General features: G+C 32.9%; 3 protein-coding genes across 5 annotated transcripts; all 3 read left to right on the forward strand.

The window, feature by feature from the left end:
- Positions 1-441: 441 nt before the first annotated feature.
- LOC144565711 (uncharacterized) lies at positions 442-2,792 on the forward strand. The gene is made up of 5 exons (XM_078315532.1): positions 442-872; positions 1,570-1,697; positions 1,808-1,920; positions 2,147-2,332; positions 2,575-2,792. Exons 1-5 carry the CDS (start codon positions 541-543, stop codon positions 2,602-2,604), a joined length of 789 nt encoding a protein of 262 aa, XP_078171658.1. The 5' UTR covers positions 442-540; the 3' UTR covers positions 2,605-2,792.
- A 1,968-nt stretch (positions 2,793-4,760) lies between these two features.
- EGY3 (ethylene-dependent gravitropism-deficient and yellow-green-like 3) lies at positions 4,761-8,756 on the forward strand. Its single transcript, XM_078315401.1, has 6 exons — positions 4,761-5,424; positions 6,096-6,293; positions 6,637-6,861; positions 7,499-7,737; positions 7,949-8,103; positions 8,201-8,756. Exons 1-6 carry the CDS (start codon positions 4,876-4,878, stop codon positions 8,554-8,556), a joined length of 1,722 nt encoding a protein of 573 aa, XP_078171527.1. The 5' UTR covers positions 4,761-4,875; the 3' UTR covers positions 8,557-8,756.
- Positions 8,757-13,193: 4,437 nt separating this feature from the next.
- Positions 13,194-18,535, forward strand: LOC144565359 (transcription factor bHLH74-like). 3 transcript variants are annotated; one of them, XM_078315090.1, is made up of 10 exons: positions 13,194-13,321; positions 16,010-16,182; positions 16,303-16,436; positions 16,568-16,699; positions 16,809-16,874; positions 16,967-17,035; positions 17,145-17,216; positions 17,322-17,456; positions 17,646-17,740; positions 18,191-18,535. In XM_078315090.1, the coding sequence occupies exons 2-9, from the start codon at positions 16,017-16,019 to the stop codon at positions 17,733-17,735; spliced, it is 864 nt and encodes a 287-aa protein (XP_078171216.1). In that variant the 5' UTR covers positions 13,194-13,321; positions 16,010-16,016; the 3' UTR covers positions 17,736-17,740; positions 18,191-18,535. The 3 variants fall into 3 exon arrangements, with proteins under 3 accessions (XP_078171216.1, XP_078171215.1, XP_078171217.1); XM_078315089.1 differs by lacking the exon at positions 13,194-13,321 and adding an exon at positions 15,799-15,920; XM_078315091.1 differs by lacking the exon at positions 13,194-13,321 and adding an exon at positions 15,841-15,920 and having other exon boundaries at positions 18,307-18,420.
- The last annotated feature ends 752 nt before the right edge of the window (positions 18,536-19,287 follow it).

A 19,287-nucleotide genomic window follows, 5' to 3' on the forward strand; every position in this document is an offset into this window, starting at 1 on the left:
CAATCATTTAAATATCCTATATTATTTTATATTAAAAAATTCTCTGAACAATGTGTCGTAGATCTTGTCATTTAGTGGACACTTGCGGTTAATCTGGATTGGAGACGTGTGTTTAGTTAAACTGTAAAGTAGGACCCATAATGTTATAAACAGAAAAGACAGATCAAGGAGCCAAGCTCCACTTGTCAGCACATAACCCCCGCGTTTTGCTTTTGCCTCTTCACTGTTGTTTCAGGAATAAAAATAAATTGTGGATTTCGACATAATTACTCTTCTGTTTAGGGTTCTAGCAAAAATATCCAGGAAATTCATTGTGGGCTTTGTGGCCCATACATGCATTGTAGTAATAGATTTTCAAGCCGAAGCCTCCTAAATAGGAAATTCATTGTGGGCTTTGTGGCCCATTGTCTCCTAAAGTTGAAAAAAATTGGAGAGAATACGAACCACTCAGGTCAAATCCTCCTCCGTTCCCTTCGCTGCTCCAAACAACCTGGTAAGCAAGCAAAGCAAAGAATCGATTAAACCAGGAAAAAAAGAAAGATGTTGGTAGTAAACCAATCGCCGACCGGAGCTCTCTCTGGTCGGAGACTTCCTCCATCGACCCCTTCTCTGTTCTCCAAATCCAAATCCGCTTTCAGAAAAACCCGCCATTGTACCTCCAGACCCCCTCTACTGTCACTCTCAAGTCCTGACGCTGTGGGCCCGACCACATCTGGTCGCACCCCGCCTCCGCGTCCTGCGCCTCCATCCACTACATTAGGTTCCGCCGAGCAGTCTGTGTCGCTCACTGAAGAAGGTGTCCCCCTTGAGGGGGTGATTCGGATTGAAAAGCCTGGGGAAGGCGACATTTACAAAAAAATTCAATCTTGGGGGTAAATTTCCTTTTCTGATTGATTTGATTTATCACTTTGTATTAGTTTCTTGAGGCTTGATGATGTATTCGGTTATTCCTATAGGACTTGAATTGAGTTCTTTTGAGTTGTGGCCTGGGTGATTGAGTAAATTCAAGTTATTTAAACTTTTATATGAACTAGTCCAAAAAGAAAAAATTGGTTAAGAAGATGCTATAGTAAAATACACATTGGACTTTTAAACACCAAATTCACCTCTTGTAAAACATATTGTTACAATATCACTTGTTGAATTCAAGTGATATAATATTTCAATCATGAAATTTTTTCTTGTTGGTAGTATTTCACTGATAATGGCTTTCATGTGCAAGAGTTATAAATGGAAGCCTATTTCACATAGACCTGGCAAGTGTAGGAAATCACATATAGCTGCAGAAAAAATGACAAATATGAACGGGAACAAAAAAATAACTAACCAGCAATACCCCTCATATTTTTCATCTACAGAAGTGAGGAAAACAAATCTGCAAATTATGTGACATTTCCCATGTTTTGGAGGGCCATATGAGATACTCTCCTTTGCAGATGTATACAACATATGATTATGATTTTGAGAGGCATATGGAACTATTCTTATACAAAAAATGGGAACAAATTCTTTATAATTTTTTTTTTTGATATTACATTCTTTTGATTTAGCCTTATTTATATTTATTAGGCAAATAGGGGTATTAGCAGGTGGGGATGTGCTATGCCTTCTTATGTTCTCGGCCATTGGAAGATTCAGCCATGGCCTCCCCTTTCTTGATTTGGAGACTTTGAAAACTGCAGATCCTTTTGTTGCTGGTTAGTATTTAATGTTAATTTTATTTTGGTTTGACATCATATTATCCTTGGTACGGAATGTTGATTGTGAAAGTTGGTTCAACATTACCTTTACCTTTTTGCTTGTGTAGGGTGGGTACTAAGTGCATATTTTCTTGGAGCTTATGGTGATGATGGAAAAGGAAAGAATGGTAGTACCAGCGCCATACTTGCTGCAGCTAAATCATGGGCCGTTGGAATCCCGGTAAACTTTCTATTTTAGGTTCAAACATTTTTTAGGTATTTGTCCAATGTTATTCTGAATAATTGTTATATTATATTTGCTTGCTAAATTTAGCTGATTTATTTTTAATGCCGTCTTTAAGTAACTTTTTCTTGGAATGTTTTATCTTGAGAAAGTTATCATTGAAATTCTCAGGTAAGATGCTTATTTTTGTATTCTTTTGTGCTTGTTTTAATCCAACTTATAGTTGGGAATTGGCATCAGGACAGCGACACTGGGACACATACCTCCCACTCCTTTTATACTGGTAACTATGGGTAGTACCGGTGTGTTGCTTATTTTATGGAGATTTATTGCTTCCAAAATCCTCTCTGGTGGTCAGAAGCAGCAAAATGATGACTACAGAAGCGGCAACCCTTTTGAACTTTTTGAGGTTTGCGTTGAAATTTGAGACAAAATTCTGTACAATGTTTATGCAAAAAAGTATTTGGTTAAAACATAATAATAACTGAGAATTGAATTACGGATAAACTGATAATGTGGACAGACCTTATGGAAGGAAACAGGGATTGGTATAAGCATAAATAGGCATCGTGCAAGTTTTAAAGGACAAATAGGCTTTTAAATTTGGTAATTGGGATTTCTTAATTAAGAGGGGTTTATTCTTTCTTTCAGCTGCTAACATCTCTGGTACGGAGATGGTGACCTGTGGCGCCAGTTCAATGCACTCGCCAATTATTATTATTGAAGTAATGAGCTGTTAAAATGCAATTGAATTTTAATCCTTGAAGCAGCTGCCAATTTTGTCCTTGGGATGCGTTCAACATTTATGTAGATGATTGCCTGGTAGTTGATAAGTAGTCAACTTGATTGTTGATTGGAAAAATGAAAAAGGAAACGGATTATAAAGGTTTGGAATTTGTGATCTCCTGACGTATATTTTTGTACTTTTGCAAGAAGAACAGTAGCTTTTACCACTTGTGTCATGTTTGGTTGTTAAGTAAATTTAATCTTTCTTTTTTTTTTGAAAAGCTTCTGTGAAGATTTTTTTTTAAAAAAAAGAAAGATTAAATTTCTTACTTTTTCTGTTTTATATCTCGTTTGATAGCTTGAGTCGTATATTAAATTAATCCGCTTGAAAGAGTGAGATGTTGGTAAATGATTTTTTGTTTATGATAGTGGCCCTATAGAACTCTGTCTTTGTAGTTTCTACACAGTTTGTTTCAAGTCAGGAAAAAAATGAGGATTTGTGATAGATTTGGCAAGTCAACGGTAAAAAAAATAGTATCTTTATGGAAATAAAACTCTCATGAATTGAACAGGAGTAGTACTAGAATGGGTGACCTCTTGGAAAGTTCTTGTGTTGCTGATTCTGGTTAGATTTCATTTCTAATTTACTCTAACTTGTTTGGAAATAAAAACTTTTGAAGAGGAAGAAGAATAGTGGCGAGTTGGTGTGAAGTTAATCCGTTTGGAGTTATGGTTTTAACTTGTTCCATTGTTATTTCGTTAAATTTCTCATGTTTTATTTCTCGTTTTGATAATTTAAGTGTAAAGGTTTAACATCTTATATACGATAAATTGACATTTCTGACCAAACGGAAGATAACATGGAACTTGCAAATTGCACCTGACACTTAACGTTATCATACGGGGTCTGCTTAGGAAAAGAAAATTAATTTTTAAGGGTTATTTCCCAACAAAATTCAACTGTTGGAAGAAAATAAGTTAACAATCGTGATTAAATTATCTCTCAGTTTATCATCTTTGTCTTGGCCATAATCACTTTGTAACAGTACGTACGTACTAAAAGCCACATGTTAACTATCATTGTTTGATTCTGTTTTATTTGGTAGCAAGGAAAAGTTATTACCTTAGAGGGGGGGGGGGGGGGGGGGGGGGGGGGGGGGGGGGGGCAAAACACATAAAATGAAAAGTTCATATTTCTGTTTCCCCCATCAAATTGACAAGATTCGCTGATGTTTTTACGTATCTCGAAAATTTGAGTGACCTAAAATTAATTGCCATTAGCAACTTGAACAACCCTGGAATTGGTGACATTTCGGGTATGTATGTAATGCTTTAGGATTTAATACTAATTAGAATAAATAGGAGGTAATTAATAGGTGATATGTAGGAAAATTAGAATAACAAGTGAGAGAAATTAGCTATAAATATCATGTAATCTTTGTAATCAATATGATCTTGAACTCTCTTCCTCTCTGCTCTCTCTTTACCTCTCTCTCCTCTCTCCTGCCTCTCTTCTCATCTCTCTATTCTCTTAATTTGTATCCACTTTATACCAGAACACCAAAAAATTCACAAATTATCAAAATTCTCCCACAATTCTCTTTTGTAAAAGTATATTTCAATAATCATTGCAATCTACACTTAACCAAACACTGTAATCTTATATCTTCTGAAATGTTGAAAGCAATGGCCATTCAAAATCAAACACAGCAACAACACAATAAGAAACTTCTCCTTGAGAACATGACATCGTAACTGTGTGAATTCTAATTTACAGTGATGGGCCTACAGGCCATGTAAGAGCCTCAAAATTTACAGCGATCCCGGATGCAGATTTAGTGGGGAATCTGGGATGAGATTGAGAATACGGGCTCAAATCATCAATTTACAGCCCAACAAAAAAAGGGAGAGAAGTATCAGCCCACTTACGGATTTTATAAGTTGAAGATAAATAAGGCCCATAAGGCCTGTTATGAAACAGAAGGATATCTGGATATGAACTGTGTTTCTTTCATACTTTGTCTCTTCTTCAGTGCTCCCCCTCCGCTCATTTTCTCCTCTCGAACCCTCTCAACTTTTCCAGACCCGAATTTTCACTTTCATTTTCTAACCATTTTTATTTCTTGATTCTTCTTATATAAATGAAGTTTGCGCTGGAAGAACAAACCCAACTGTCACCATTAACTACCACAATACCACTATACTATCTCAAAATTTTAGACGACAATGGCGTCTTCAATTGTACATTCTACCTTTTTCTCACTCTGTTCTAATAGGAACCCATTAAAACGACAATGCGTTCTCACGCTGAAGGGTCAATCTTTGACCCAACAAAAGCCTCACCTCCTCTCTTTGAGAAAACGAACCTCCACCACTGTTCTCTTCTCCTCTCTTCAAGACCAACAACAAGAGGAGAAGAACTCTTCACCACCCACTTCTACAGCTGTTGCTCCAGCTGAGGGAGCAGAAAAAAGTTCGCATCATGCGTCGAAAGGTTCTGAGTTAGATGAGGCACAAAAGAAGGAGGAACAGCAAGAGGTGGATTGGAAAGAAGATGAAGAGTTCAAGAAATTTATGGGTAACCCGTCAATTGAGGCTGCTCTGGAACTGGAGAAGAAGAGGATTTATAGAACAATAAAGCAAATGGAGAGGGAAACTGATGGCGGTAACCCGGTGAAGAGACTATGGAATAATTTGGTAAGGGATAGGTTGGAAGGAGAGAAGGAGAGGTTAGAGAAGGCCGAAGAGACTTTCAAAGCTTTAGACCTTAACAAGGTATTCTCTCTCTCTCTCTCTCTCTCTCTCCCATCACAATCTTCTATTTTCTTAATCTGATAAAGGAATGTAATTAGTAATTGCCTGTCTAGTTTAATTAATGAGTAGTTACAACAATTTCACAATTGTACTGCTGAAGGTTATAGCTTATGTAAGACAAAAGTATTCTGAAAATTGGGAGAGAAGAAGAAAAGAAAATACTAAGCAGCCACTGCCAAGGTTTCAGAAAAAAAAAGAGAGAAGAAGAAGCATAATTTGTATATTTGTGTAATGGTCCTACGAGTTTGGAAGGAAAGGGAAGAGAATATGAGAAGTTGAAGTTATTTGAACTCCAAAGTATAGCTAATTTGAAAACATAATTTGTTTATCTGAAGTTACAACTGTTTTGATAATTAATTTTATTTGTTCATCCCTTGGAATTTGTTTGTGCTGATTTTTAGGAAAGAATTAATTATACATTTATCAGGAGGGGCGAAATTGTCAAAAATTGACAAACATATCTCTCCATCCTGTCAAGCTAACTGAAATTTTGTTTACCAGGATGAAGTTACTAGGAAAATTTGTCCTGATACGAAAATTTACTGTATTATTGGGTAGTTTTGGGAAAAGGTGGTTAATATTGAAAAAAAAATGATTTTATTCAATTAAAAGTTTGGAACTTTGTCATGCAGCTCAAGAGTTGTTTTGGTTTCGATACATTTTTTGCGGTTGATGTGAGGAGATTTGGAGATGGAGGTATATTTATAGGCAACCTGAGAAAACCGATAGAGGAGGTGATGCCTAAACTACAGAAGAAGCTGTCAGAGGCTGCTGGGAGAGAGGTTGAGATTTGGTTCATGGAAGAAAGAAATGATGATATTACAAAACAGGTTAGGTGCTGTAACTTTATTGGTTTATTTTGTTTTATTTTATTTACTTTTTTCTTTGCCATTGCAATTTGCATTGGGTGGAAGGATTATTGAAAAGCTATTCTTTTGATTATGTAAATGGAGAAGGCAGGTAATGGTTTGGTCTTAGATTTATTTGTGGTTCAGTTTAAGTATTGTACACCATCCATTGCTACTTAGATGCATGTATATCATCTACTTGTGTTGTACATTTACCGGATGTATGGCAAAGCTCCATAAAACGAAATCCTGAATTGTGAAATCTTGGTGGCATAATTAGAATCAAGTAAATGATGTAAATATTAAAAGAAATAATTCTATGTAGGTGTGCATGGTGCAACCAAAGGCTGAAATAGATCTTCAGTTGGAGGCGACAAAATTGAGCACACCTTTGGGTTATGCTGGTGCCGTGGCTCTGGGTGTTGCAACTTTTGGGACCATTGCTATCATGAGCGGGTTTTTTCTGAAACCGGGTGCAAGTTTTGATGATTACATATCAGACGTGGTACCTCTTTTTGGTGGATTCCTCTCCATTTTGGGTGTTTCTGAGGTAAAGTTTTATGGTAGTTTATATTTCGTTAAGTGATTACTTGGTGCTCACTAAGAGTTTCTTTATTTCTCTATAATGGGACTTTTCCAAGTCAGACCTTGTACTTTTGGGATTGTCACATAAACATAAGCTTTTCTTGAGATGGTAGTGAATATATTATAAAAAACCCTGTGTATTTTCCACTGCATTATGATGACCTTACTTTTTTTCTAAAGACTAAGTTTTACAAATTTAAGCCTGGTAAATTCATATGTAGGGTTCCAGGTTGGTGTGAGTGATTGATGAAGTGATTTACTGAGATCAATATGACAAATTTGATGCATTAGTAATCTTTTGCTTTACTTTACCATGGTTTTGACAGCTTTGTGCTATTTGCAAATAGCTGCAATAGTGTTGGTTCTTAGTTATAGGCATTCTCTTCGTACCCACCTGTGTCAGTTTCGGTTACAGGAACCCTTCTGTTGGAAGTCCTTCAAACTTTTCCTGGGAGTATAAAAAAACATTGATTCTCTCTTGCAAGTTTAAAGAAGTTTACACATTGCAAATGGTGAAGTCCTTGGTATTTTTTAAATAAAACCCTTCTTTCATCTGTGTATTGTAACGCTTGATGACCCACTGAGTGTTTGACTTGTAACAGATTGCAACACGTCTGACAGCTGACCGTTATGGTGTGAAGCTTAGCCCGTCTTTTCTTGTACCATCCAACTGGACAGGGTGCCTAGGTGTCATGAACGATTATGAATCGCTCTTACCAAACAAAATGGCCCTTTTTGACATACCAGTAGCCCGTACAGCTAGTGCATATCTGACATCACTAATACTAGCTGTTTCAGCTTTTGTTGTCGATGGTAGTTTCAATGGAGGAGATAATGCCTTGTAAGTTAATTTGAACTTCATTAATCAAGAGTATGTTTTTTTATGGGATTTTATTTGGGGGTTACTACACTAGCTTCTATCCAACCGTAGTTATATACTGTTTAATTCTGTCAATATTGCATGAGATTTTTTGTTTATGTGATGACCAAAGGGAACCAAAGATATGAAGGATGTTGATTATACTAATATACTTTCGGTTGATCTCTTTCAGGTATATAAGGCCACAATTCTTCTACAACAACCCCCTTCTGTCTTTTGTACAATTAGTGATTGGTCCCTATGCTGATGAGTTGGGAAATGTGCTACCGAATGCTGTTGAAGGGGTTGGAGTTCCGGTTGATCCTCTTGCTTTTGCTGGTCTCTTAGGTCCTCCCTTTCTCTCTCTCTCTCTCTCTCGATGTTTTTGTTACAGAACTATTGATTCACTCTATAATGTACTGACAAAAAAAAAATGGCTCCATAGGTATGGTGGTCACATCACTGAACCTACTGCCAATCGGTCGTCTCGAGGGAGGCCGTATTGCACAAGCTCTGTTCGGTAGAAGCACCGCAGCACTGCTCTCCTTTTGTACGTCTCTGCTTTTAGGCATAGGTGCCCTCAGTGGGAGTGTTCTTTGCTTGGCCTGGGGTTTATTTGCTACTGTTTTTAGAGGTGGTGAGGAGATACCAGCAAAGGATGAGATTACCCCATTGGATAACGATCGATATGCGTGGGGGTTCGTTTTGGCTATTATCTGTTTTCTCACTCTATTCCCTAACGGAGGCGGCACCTTCTCTAATTCTTTTCTCGACCCACCTTTCTTTCGAGGTGGTCTCTGAGGCAGCCTCAGCCTGATATGATTCTTTATTTGTTTTATTTTTTTTCTGTCTCTCTCTCTGTATATGTCTTTGTCAGGTACAATGTAGTACTTAAGTTTGTATATAGCAAATTATGTTGTGTGCTAATTAGATGTATATTGTATGTAAAATTAGCTGGAAAATATGTACTTGTACAAGTTCTGTTTTGCTAATGAAACAAATATCCGAATATTCTACAGTTATGTTTCCTCTAAACTTTATTACAATGATAAATAAAATGACACTAAAACTGTGTTTTAATTTGATGAAAACAAAAACTTTAATATGGAGACCGAAAGCCAAACAATTATAACCGAAGATAAAACAAAACCAAATCTAGAACCCATTGCAGCTCCATTTTCCGAGAAGACGAAATACATATATGTATATAAAAGTACGCCCAACAGAAAAAAAAAAAAAAAAGAATTATGATGTTTGTAATACGCATGCATATCTGCATACGTTGTAATTATATACACATGCTATAATGGTGTTGCTAATTAAGTAACCCTTCTCTTTATTTCTAAAGTAGACAAACTAATGATGTCTATTCGTTTTCTATGCATGTATCTAACACGGAGATTTTGTAAAGCGGGGTTCATACATTATGGGAGAATTTCACATATACCACTTAAAAACTGTGAAATTACATATTTATCATCCAAATTTTTATAATTACATATTTACCATATTTATCCAATTAATAAAAAAATAAGATTAATTAAGTTTAAGATTATATAAAATATAATTAATAAGTTATTTAGTCTCTTCTCCTAATATGCCCCTTCCTCATTTGCGCACAGATTTTCCTCCTGCCTTTTTTGACGTAACTTTCCATTTTCGCCTAAACTCTCATCATCTCGTCTCTCCCACTTAAACTCTGAAACAAGGGGCAGTAGACTCAGATTTAAGGATTTAAACTTTAGCTTGATCGTCTAAAAACAAGGTAATCACTTCAATTTTTCCAACAAAATAACTCATACAGAATTCGACGATAATATCGCAACCCGTTATCAAAGTAGTAACTGAGTTTGAAAATATGTGTTTTGTTACCGGTTCAATTCGGAATATTTGTTTTTAATCTTTTATATTATGTATAAAGAAGAATGGTTCTAAGGAAATAAAAAGAGGGTGCTAAGTTAATCCTTAATTAATTATAGTTTTAAGAAAATTATAAATAATTAATATGAGTTTTGGGTATATTTGATATATACTAAAGTTATATTGGATAAATATGCGAGTTATTAGATTTTTAGATGGTAAATATGTAATTACAAAAATTTGGATGGTAAATATGTAATTTCACCGTTTTTGAGTGGTATATATGAAATTCTCCCAACTATTATTAATTTTATATTTTGAACTTTTTTATGTTTCGATGCATGCAGTTGCGTTGCGTAGATCATTCATTTATGCATTTACGGTGATTGGTGAAGCGTAATCACTAGACTTCTAATTGAGATTGAGAAAAGGTTTAATCATAGTCGTACGGTCGTACCAACATCGTTAAATCCGAGATGGACCTAATCATATTCATGCAGCGTTTGCGTGACTGCGTTTTGCTACAAATTTTCATGTAAGCCCTCATTTTTTTTCTTAATTACACTTACCAAAAATCTTTCTACTCTTGCATTTTTTTATTCAAAATAAAAGGTATCTATCCAAATAGTTACCTTTTCAAATAGTTAATTTTATTAGAAGTAATTAATTGGTGGCAATATCTATCCAAATAGTTTGATAAATAATATTTTCCAAACATTGTTTGAAATTGAGAAAGGACATCAGTCGAATCATATATGAACGGAATTTTTTAATGAATCAAAACACTTATCAAGTCAGAGATGCGTAGCCATTTTATGATTTTAAAATTTTAATCATAAAATTTAATTTATTTTTTTCTGAGTTTTAACATAGTTTAATTTCTCATAAAACATTAAATGTATGCTTGCAGTTTAGTGATTAAAATTTTATTTTCAAATCCTGAAAAATTGAGTTCAAATTTTAACTGCCACACAAAATTTGTAGGAACACTTGGGATAAAATAAGGAACACCATGTGTGTGTGTGTTTTTTTTTTCATTTTAAAAATCTGATATGGATTTCTGGACCCCCTGCACATCATAAAATTAACATGTTTTGTTAGACTACATTCACTTTTACATAATATATATCAAGAGGAGGGTTCAAATGTCTCTATTTTTTGTGCCTCTATTTTTAAAAACTTTAATAACTCAAAATTTAAATCTTAAAATTCAAAATAAAACCGTTGGATATAAACTACATCATTTTATCTATACACATGTAAAAAATTATGGTATTTTAACTTTGTTTTGGTTGTCATCTTGAGCTTGTAAAAATGTATATTAATGTGGATAATTTCTAAACGTTGATTTTTTAACTTATTGATTCACATAAAAGCAAAATCAAAATATGATAATTTTTATGGGCACATAGAGAAAATAACATAGATCACATCTAACGGTTTTATTTTGACGTTTAAGTTTTAAACTTTGAGTTATTTAAGTTTTTAAAAATGGAGGCATTTGAACCCTCCTCATATATCAATTTAAAATAATTTACAACTATAATTGTAAATTATTTCTCCTAAAAAAAATAATTGTAAATTATTCAAATAAAAATAATTAAAATTATCCATTATTTGAATATGATAAATGTGTCACTAATGTTTTTGATATTTCTGTACCTCCACACGGAGAGATTTATATTAATTATATACCAAGGATTTAGTTAAATATTTTGCATATCATGTGTTTAAGTTCCTTTTATAAAAATACAAATTTCAACTTTGAAGATTTCCCCACAGGCGGGAAGCCAGAGTTATGGCTATTTTTCAAAAGAGAAATCAGATAAATAATGAATGTTAATTTGTAAGTTATCAATGGCAGGACGTCTTGTGCAGTATTTGTTTTTACCAGTATCCCAGAATCCAGCTAATGCTGCTCTATGTTGTAAAGGACAAGAAGGTAACCAGATTAGATTCGCCTTGTTTTTGTGTTTTTATGGGTTGGCATGAGAAAAAAGATGACTGTACATTTAGTTGGCAAATGTGTCAGTAAAAATAAAAAGGTTCTCATTCAAAGCTTGGTGTTCAAGAGAAGCACCTCCTTTCATGCTAAAAGAAACAAAATATATATCAGAAATGACTGGAACCGCCCAAGTTGCACACTGAGATGACAAGATGGCTGTATGTTCATGCACAATTTCATAAAAATATTTGTATGCAATAATATATAAAAGAGTAGAGTTCCAATGCCTCATTTTTTTTATACTTCATCATACCTCATATTTTATATCTTCATTTTTTTCATATTCAAAGTCTAAATTGTCGATCCGAACCGTTCAACATAATATCCATACTAAAATATGGTTAGGGATGAAATTTTATAATTTTTTTACTATTTTTTAAGATGGGTAGAAAATCACTGTTTTTTGAACGGTTCAAAAACAGTGATTTTGTACCTATCTTAAAAAATAGCAAAAAAATTCCAAAAAATATAAAATTTCATCTCCATGCATATTTTAGTATAAATATTTTATTGAACGGTTCGGATCGACAATTTGGACTTTGAAAATGAAAATATAAAATATGAGGTATGAAAAAAAATGAGGCATTGGAACCCTCCTCTATATAAAAAGTATATATGAAATATCTAAAAAAATATAAAATATGGCTTAGTGGTTTTATAAAAGCCGCGAAAGATCATTTTTTTTTCTTTCAAATATATAATGAATATATCAAAATTATCTGATAAAAATACTATATTGAATAACTTGATAAGAAAGAATAAACAAAAATATATGTTCACCAGTTTCTATATTTTATGTTGAGATGACTTATATTCAATGGTTTAAATAGCGATTATAGCGGTATAGTGGGACGGTTAAAAAAATAAGCAATTGCATTAAGTAGCTAGCTATAGCGTCGATAGCTAGCTATATATCGCCCATAGTGTCATAGCTTTTAGGGTCCGAAAAAGCTATAACGCAGCTATAGTTAGCTATTTAGAACACTGCTTATATTACAAATATATAAAAATTTGCTTAATGGAAACATTCACTAGATATTTATCTATTGAAATTGATTTAATTTGTTAGCAATAAATATGCTAATATAACCAATCAAACCTCTATTATATCAATAAGAATTAAGTTTCAAAATTTGTAGTTTTATTTATTTATAAAAATAGAATATGCACACATAATTGGTGTCCAAAATTAAAAAACAAAATCAATAAGAGAAATTTTACCTACCATTACGATGTGTAATATAGAGACGCAATACCTCAATAAAAAAAAAGTTTTGTCTCCACCTTTCGTAGATAATACACTTATTCAAAAATCACATATGGATATCATGCTCCTATTGGATAAAGTACTTATTATGCTTGAAACATATTCAAATCTTGAATCAAAGCAAATCTAATAAATTGACAGGTTATTATTGTATCACAGGTCCATGAAGTGCAATGGTGCAAGTTGGAGAATTCTAACATTAAAAAAAAAAAGCAATAGTTAACTCCAAAGAAATAATATATTTTTCTTGGGAGACGCACAATGGAATAATAAGAGCTCAAGTCACTTTTATATCCATCCATACTATATCACCGAGCTGCCCCCTTTCTCTGAAAATTATTTGAGAGAAGAATTCATTGGCTGAGGTTAAATATTACTTCAATTTGAAACTGAAGAAGAAATTGACAAGGCCAAATTTCTCTCCTATTTGGAAGGTACATGCAAAATTATCCCTTAAAATGCTTGTGTTTGGAAGGTCTCTTCCCCCTTATTTTCTAGCAAAATCTCAGCCTATATTTTTAGATTTCTTGGGTCCACCTTGGTTTTTAATTGGATAGGTTAGATGGGATGTTTTGTTTTTTTTTTGTTTTTACTATTTACATATGCTTGTGTAAAAGTAAATGCTTGCAATTTGAGCTTCTATGCCGAGGTCAAGTTTAAAATGAAGTAGGTGCCTTTTCATGATTTTTACATGTTAAGTCCTTGTTTATTTTATTTTTGGAAAAATCATGTTTCTTCTAATCTTTTTAATCTAAATAGCCTCATTACATTTATCCATAATAAAAATTACTATCTGCATGCTATCTTTCTCATATTTAGAGAACTTTAATATTTGAGACACCGACAATTAAAAATCAATAAAAATAATAATAACAAGAGATAATATATCATGTTTTGAGAAGTGAAGAGGGTGTTTTACTTTCTGCTCATATTTTTATTTTTAAAGTTCAAACAGTTGATCTAAATTTCTCAACATGATCTTCATATTGATATGTGCTTTGAGACCAAATTTCTCAACAATTTATTATTTTTTTAGATTTTTTTAAATCACAGCTTTTCATCCGATAAAAAAAATTTCTGAAAAACATTGATTTTCAAAAATTCAAAAATTCAGAAAAATAATAAAAAAAAAGCCTTATTGCGAAAGCATATCTAATTTCATGTCTTCCCTGAACATGAGATCGCAACCAATTCGATCTTTCAAGATAATAAGCTGCTCTTTAGGTTGTCTTTTTTGTTATCGTTTCTTTAAGCTAATGAGATGATAATAAAATAGACATTAATACATTATTTTATTTTATAAATATTATGTTTTAAGAAATATAGACATTATCTTATATTATATAAGAATAAATTTTAAATATAGCCAAATGATCATTTTAGACTGCGCGCCTAGGCTTTGATATTTTCATTTCTCATTCAATATGAATTTTTTTTATTCATGTTCTATATGACATACTAATATCTAAAATAATCAAAATCGTAGTAGAATATAAAATTAACAATATATAATGCTCCAATAGAGACAACAATATAATAATTATATATAAATTCAATGTTAAATTAATAAATTAGATAATGCTCCAACAGAAACAACATTCGAATTTACAAATATGAAAACAATATGTATTCTATAAATCAATCTACATATATAATCAAGAGCCAGGCTAGAATATACTATGCTTATCAAAATCTATCAGATGGCTTTAAACAATGAATCTAAACCGTTAACACCAATCTACTTCACGAGTTATGCGTATATATACAAATCTTTGAAATTTTCGAATTCATTCAGTACAAAGTCAATCGGTCAAAAATTATAAAAAAAATGAATACATTAAAATAACTTATAAATCTTCATTTTTCTTACTAGTTGACTATGTACTAAATAAATTTATTTTAAAATTTTAAAACTACATGTACATGCATATTTCGTGAAACATATCGATTTCAATCATTCGGATCCGTCATTTAAAATCAGCACATACTAGCTTTACTCGATAGTCAATATACATCCAATTGGTCCGAATGAGTTACTACTTTTTACGTTGTACCAACGGTCCGAATGAGCATCTTTTGAGTTAACGCATTTCGGCCATCTGATTTTAAACGGAGCTTATTCGACCACAATCAATAATTCAGGGGGCCTTTTTAATATAGTGTAAATCTAGTCTGCACTGATCTTAAAACGAATCGGACTGTTCAAATATATTAACTCAAAAAATTCTTTTTGAGTTAATGCAGAGGATTCGAATTCCTCTAAATGATACAAATAAGCAGATCACCTGCCCCCTCAGTCACTGCGGGGTGGGGTCGGATTTAGGGTTTAGAGGTTTAGGATTTAGGATTTAGAGGGTCCACCAACAGAGACTCTGGAGGCAAACGATTCAATCCCATGATACAAGTTCTTGGCTCTTGTGTATCTTACATCTATGCTCTTTCTATGCTCCACCTTTAATTACCCTTTTTTTTATTAAATTTCTTTTAAATTAAACCGTAATCTTCTTTATTATGTGGTCCCGCTTTTGGTAGACTACCTACTTAGCCCCTATATAGAAATAAATTAACGTTGGAGATCTCCCAAGTCCCAATTGGTACCTTGATTATACGACCCCTGGATATGTTTCTTTTTGTAAATTTTATCGAACCACCCCCCATAATTATTTTAATGCTCAACTCGTACAATCTAGAATTATGCTTATTTCGAACTCCAAATGTAACCAAATTAACTTTCTATTCAACGTAGATAAACTTATTTGACCAATAAATATAGTTGTATTATTATAGAACTTGTAATTACATTTTTTACAAGGGGTCAAGTGTGAAACTAGTCAACTTTTTTTTTTTGTTTTTTACTTTTTACCTGAACGGTAGTCTCGAAGAAGGAACCGCTTTTACTTTTTACCTCCTTGGTGTAAAGCAACAAGTTTAACTTTCATTTTTTTCTCAAAGACTCAAGTAATTAATCACTGTTGATGTTGTTTCAATTACTATTAGAGGCTTTTCTCTTTTCTGCTTGATAACTGAGCATTGGTATTTGTTTGCCTTGTTGTTGTTTTTTTCCTTTGAAGTTCAGCTCAATTTAATGCATTTTCTTTCTAATTTATTTTTGAACTCTGCAGATAACAGATGAAAAGCCCCGAATTTTCAACAAGTTTTTGCGAAGAATATTCAGAAAAAGATTGGAATTCTCCTGTTCCTATGGACCCAGAAATTGGATTTAATGCCCCAAACAGTTTCCCTTTTTCTAATTTCCAAATGGGACAAAGGGATGATATGTACTGCTCTTCTTCTAGTAAGTATCTAAGTTACCTCATATCATATATATCATTCAAAACAGGAATTCTCAACTTCCATTTTCAAATTATAATACATTGGCAAAGTATAATTTATCAGACCATGTTTTTGTTTTCAGATTCTCTTCAGAGAGAGTTAGCTTTGACTGAGGAGAACCAAAACTTGGGCAAAAATGTCAAAGAGAATAATAAAAGAATAAAAGAAGGGGGCTCTTGTGCAATTCAAGCTAATGTTCATACAAATATACCTCTGGTATTTGGTCTGAACTTTTGATTTTATTCTTTTTTCTGGGTTTTTTTTTATGATCTTTGTGGGTTTTTCCTTGATTTACCATTGGAACTATAAAATAATTATGTTTAAAGACACAATGGTATAATTTTCAGGAGGCTTCAACAAACTCTATTCAAAATTCAATTGAAAAGGATGAAAATAGTCCAAATGAAATCAAAGATGAAATTGTTCATGTACGTGCAAAGCGGGGCCAAGCAACAAACAGCCATAGCCTTGCGGAGAGAGTAACATTCTTTACTATAATTTAACATTTTTGTCATTTTTTTTGGCACATTTGCTATTATGAGATTATAAACTTGTGTTTAGAATCTCCAATTGCTGGTTTATTTCTAGGTGAGGAGGAAGAAAATCAGTGAGAGAATGAGGCTGCTTCAAGACCTTGTTCCTGGTTGTAGTAAGGTACTATAATCATTATTATCAGTATATTTTCACAGATTGTATCACAGTAAAAAAATTGTCTGATATTGGCTTTTTATATTTACCTGACATAGATAACTGCTAAGGCAGTGATGCTTGATGAGATTATCAACTATGTTCAGTCCTTGCAAAGACAAGTTGAGGTACTGAATTTTTTTCTTTCTAAATAAAAGAGTCACGTCACTTATTTTGATTGCTTAATCCTTTTTTGTTTAAATTATTATAACACAAATTTTTAAATGGAAATTGCAGTTTTTGTCAATGAAGCTGGCCACTGTAAATCCAGATGTTTCCATAGACCTAGAACACATACTATCCAAAGAGGTACTAAATTATTTCCATACCCACATTTAAACTTTTACATTATTGTTTTCTCATGAGTAAAGTTCGTTAACAAATATTGGTGATTTTGCTTTTGTGATTTCGTAGATTCTACTATCACAAGAGAGGCAACTGGCACATTTTGCATCTAACCAGGGAACAAGTAATGTTTCTGGTTTACCAGGATTTATGCAACCTGAAATGTGGTGTGGCACGATTCCTCATATATCCCCTCTTCCTCAAGTATGTTAATTTATTCCTATCTCACACAAGTATGTTAATTTATTCCTATCTCGTACAAGTATGTTAATTTATTTTCAGCATGATATTGCCTAGAGACCTAATTCAATCAAGTGAACAGTCTGCTGGCCAGTACAAGCACTCTCGTACAAGTGCCAAGTAAATTCGAACTAACTAGGTTTTGTTCAATAGGTGCCTCCTTTTTGGTCTGACGAACTTCAAAATGCCGCAATGCATTCAGGCTTCATATCTGGTGCCACATCACGTAAAGTTGATGAATGAGTCTGGTACAAATATTTCTCTTTTTTGCAAATTCTGCACTACTGTTTTCTTTGGTAGAAGCATATGTCATAACTGCATAACACCTTATATATGATCTTATTTGCAAAAAAATGTAAAGTTTCTCGTTTCTGTAACTAGCAACTAAAGGTTTATTATGTTAAAAACTGGCAAGTTTGGTCCCCTTCACTGCTAAGCTCTCTTCATAAATTAAGCTCCAAGTTGAAGTAAAAAAGTTAACAGTAATTTGGTGAGGTTTTGCTTGATTAACGTGAGATTGAATTGAATATTTAGGTGTTATTTGCATATAACCCAATATAATTTACTGTAATTGCAAGAACGACAAATCTAGAGTTAGAGTTGCAACAAAACATATAATGCAACTAGTCTGCAAACCTATTTATCATTCTTCTTCTCCAGTCTCATGAATGCTTTTTTCACCACCTTTTATCTTACAGGTTCATAGATTCAAAATCATTTTTCAAGAAACTTTCAAAGAATGCTTCAAAAGTAGGATTTGTACAGCTTGGGCTTGCCTACCATGTGTTCCAACTTTGCTCCTATTTGATTTTAGATTGTGAATAGGTGAAGTTTAGACACTTTGTCAGGTCGCGAGATTGATGTGTCCGTTGTAACGTTTTGTGCGGCAAAATTTGCGAGATTCGGAGAGAAGTATAAGAATTGGAATTAACGTTTTTGGTTATGTGGCTAGTTATAGTTTCAGGTTCAAATAGAAACTTATTTGCTAAGTCTGTTGATTAGTTGTAACTTTTACTTCTTTGTAATGGAACTAATATTTTTTTGTTCTGGTTTAGTATCATTTTAGAACATATTTTGCCTCAAACAATAAAAGCTCTCTCTACCTTTCAAGTTTCAACACAATCCAACGTCTTATTTAATGTCAAAATAGTTCTGTAGATACTGAACATTCAGTTTAAGCATTAATAATGGTTGCCTATAACTTGAAATAGAAAAAAAAAGTCACAAATAGAGAGCCCAATAAAGCCGAGGTCTCAATGATATTATTGTTGAAAAAGGACCACTTTCAAGCCTAAAAATAAAGGCCTGGAAAAAATTGGGCTGAATTCCTGATGAAAATAACTTGTGTACAAAACAAAAATAGAAATAAAATAGTTTGTGTTTGCTCTATTAAAGATCTCACTTTGAAGAGAAAAGAGAGGTAGCTCAGTTCGCTAGAAAGAAAATTTTAGAATTAGGGACGGATGTAGAATTTTTATCAGGAAGGAACAAAAATTGGATTAAAATAGTTTATCGAATTAAAACTCATTAACTAATTACATACTAGATAAAAAAAAATAAACAACACAATAAGAAACAATAAAAATAGTACACTCTTACAATTAAAAAAAACAACAAAATAATATTATTTTACATATTAAAAAACAACGAAGTTGGTTCAGATGCGTAAATTTCTATAAAAATAACAAAGTTTCTCACTAACAGTGCTTTTAGACTGGTTTGGCGGCCTTTGTAGTTTCAGAGAGGGGCAAAACAATTTCTAAAGAGGGACAAAGTGGTACCAAACACGTATTTT

Source organism: Carex rostrata, chromosome 14 (assembly GCF_964058835.1).
Source record: "Carex rostrata chromosome 14, lpCarRost1.2, whole genome shotgun sequence".
NCBI classification, from domain to species: domain Eukaryota; kingdom Viridiplantae; phylum Streptophyta; class Magnoliopsida; order Poales; family Cyperaceae; genus Carex; species Carex rostrata.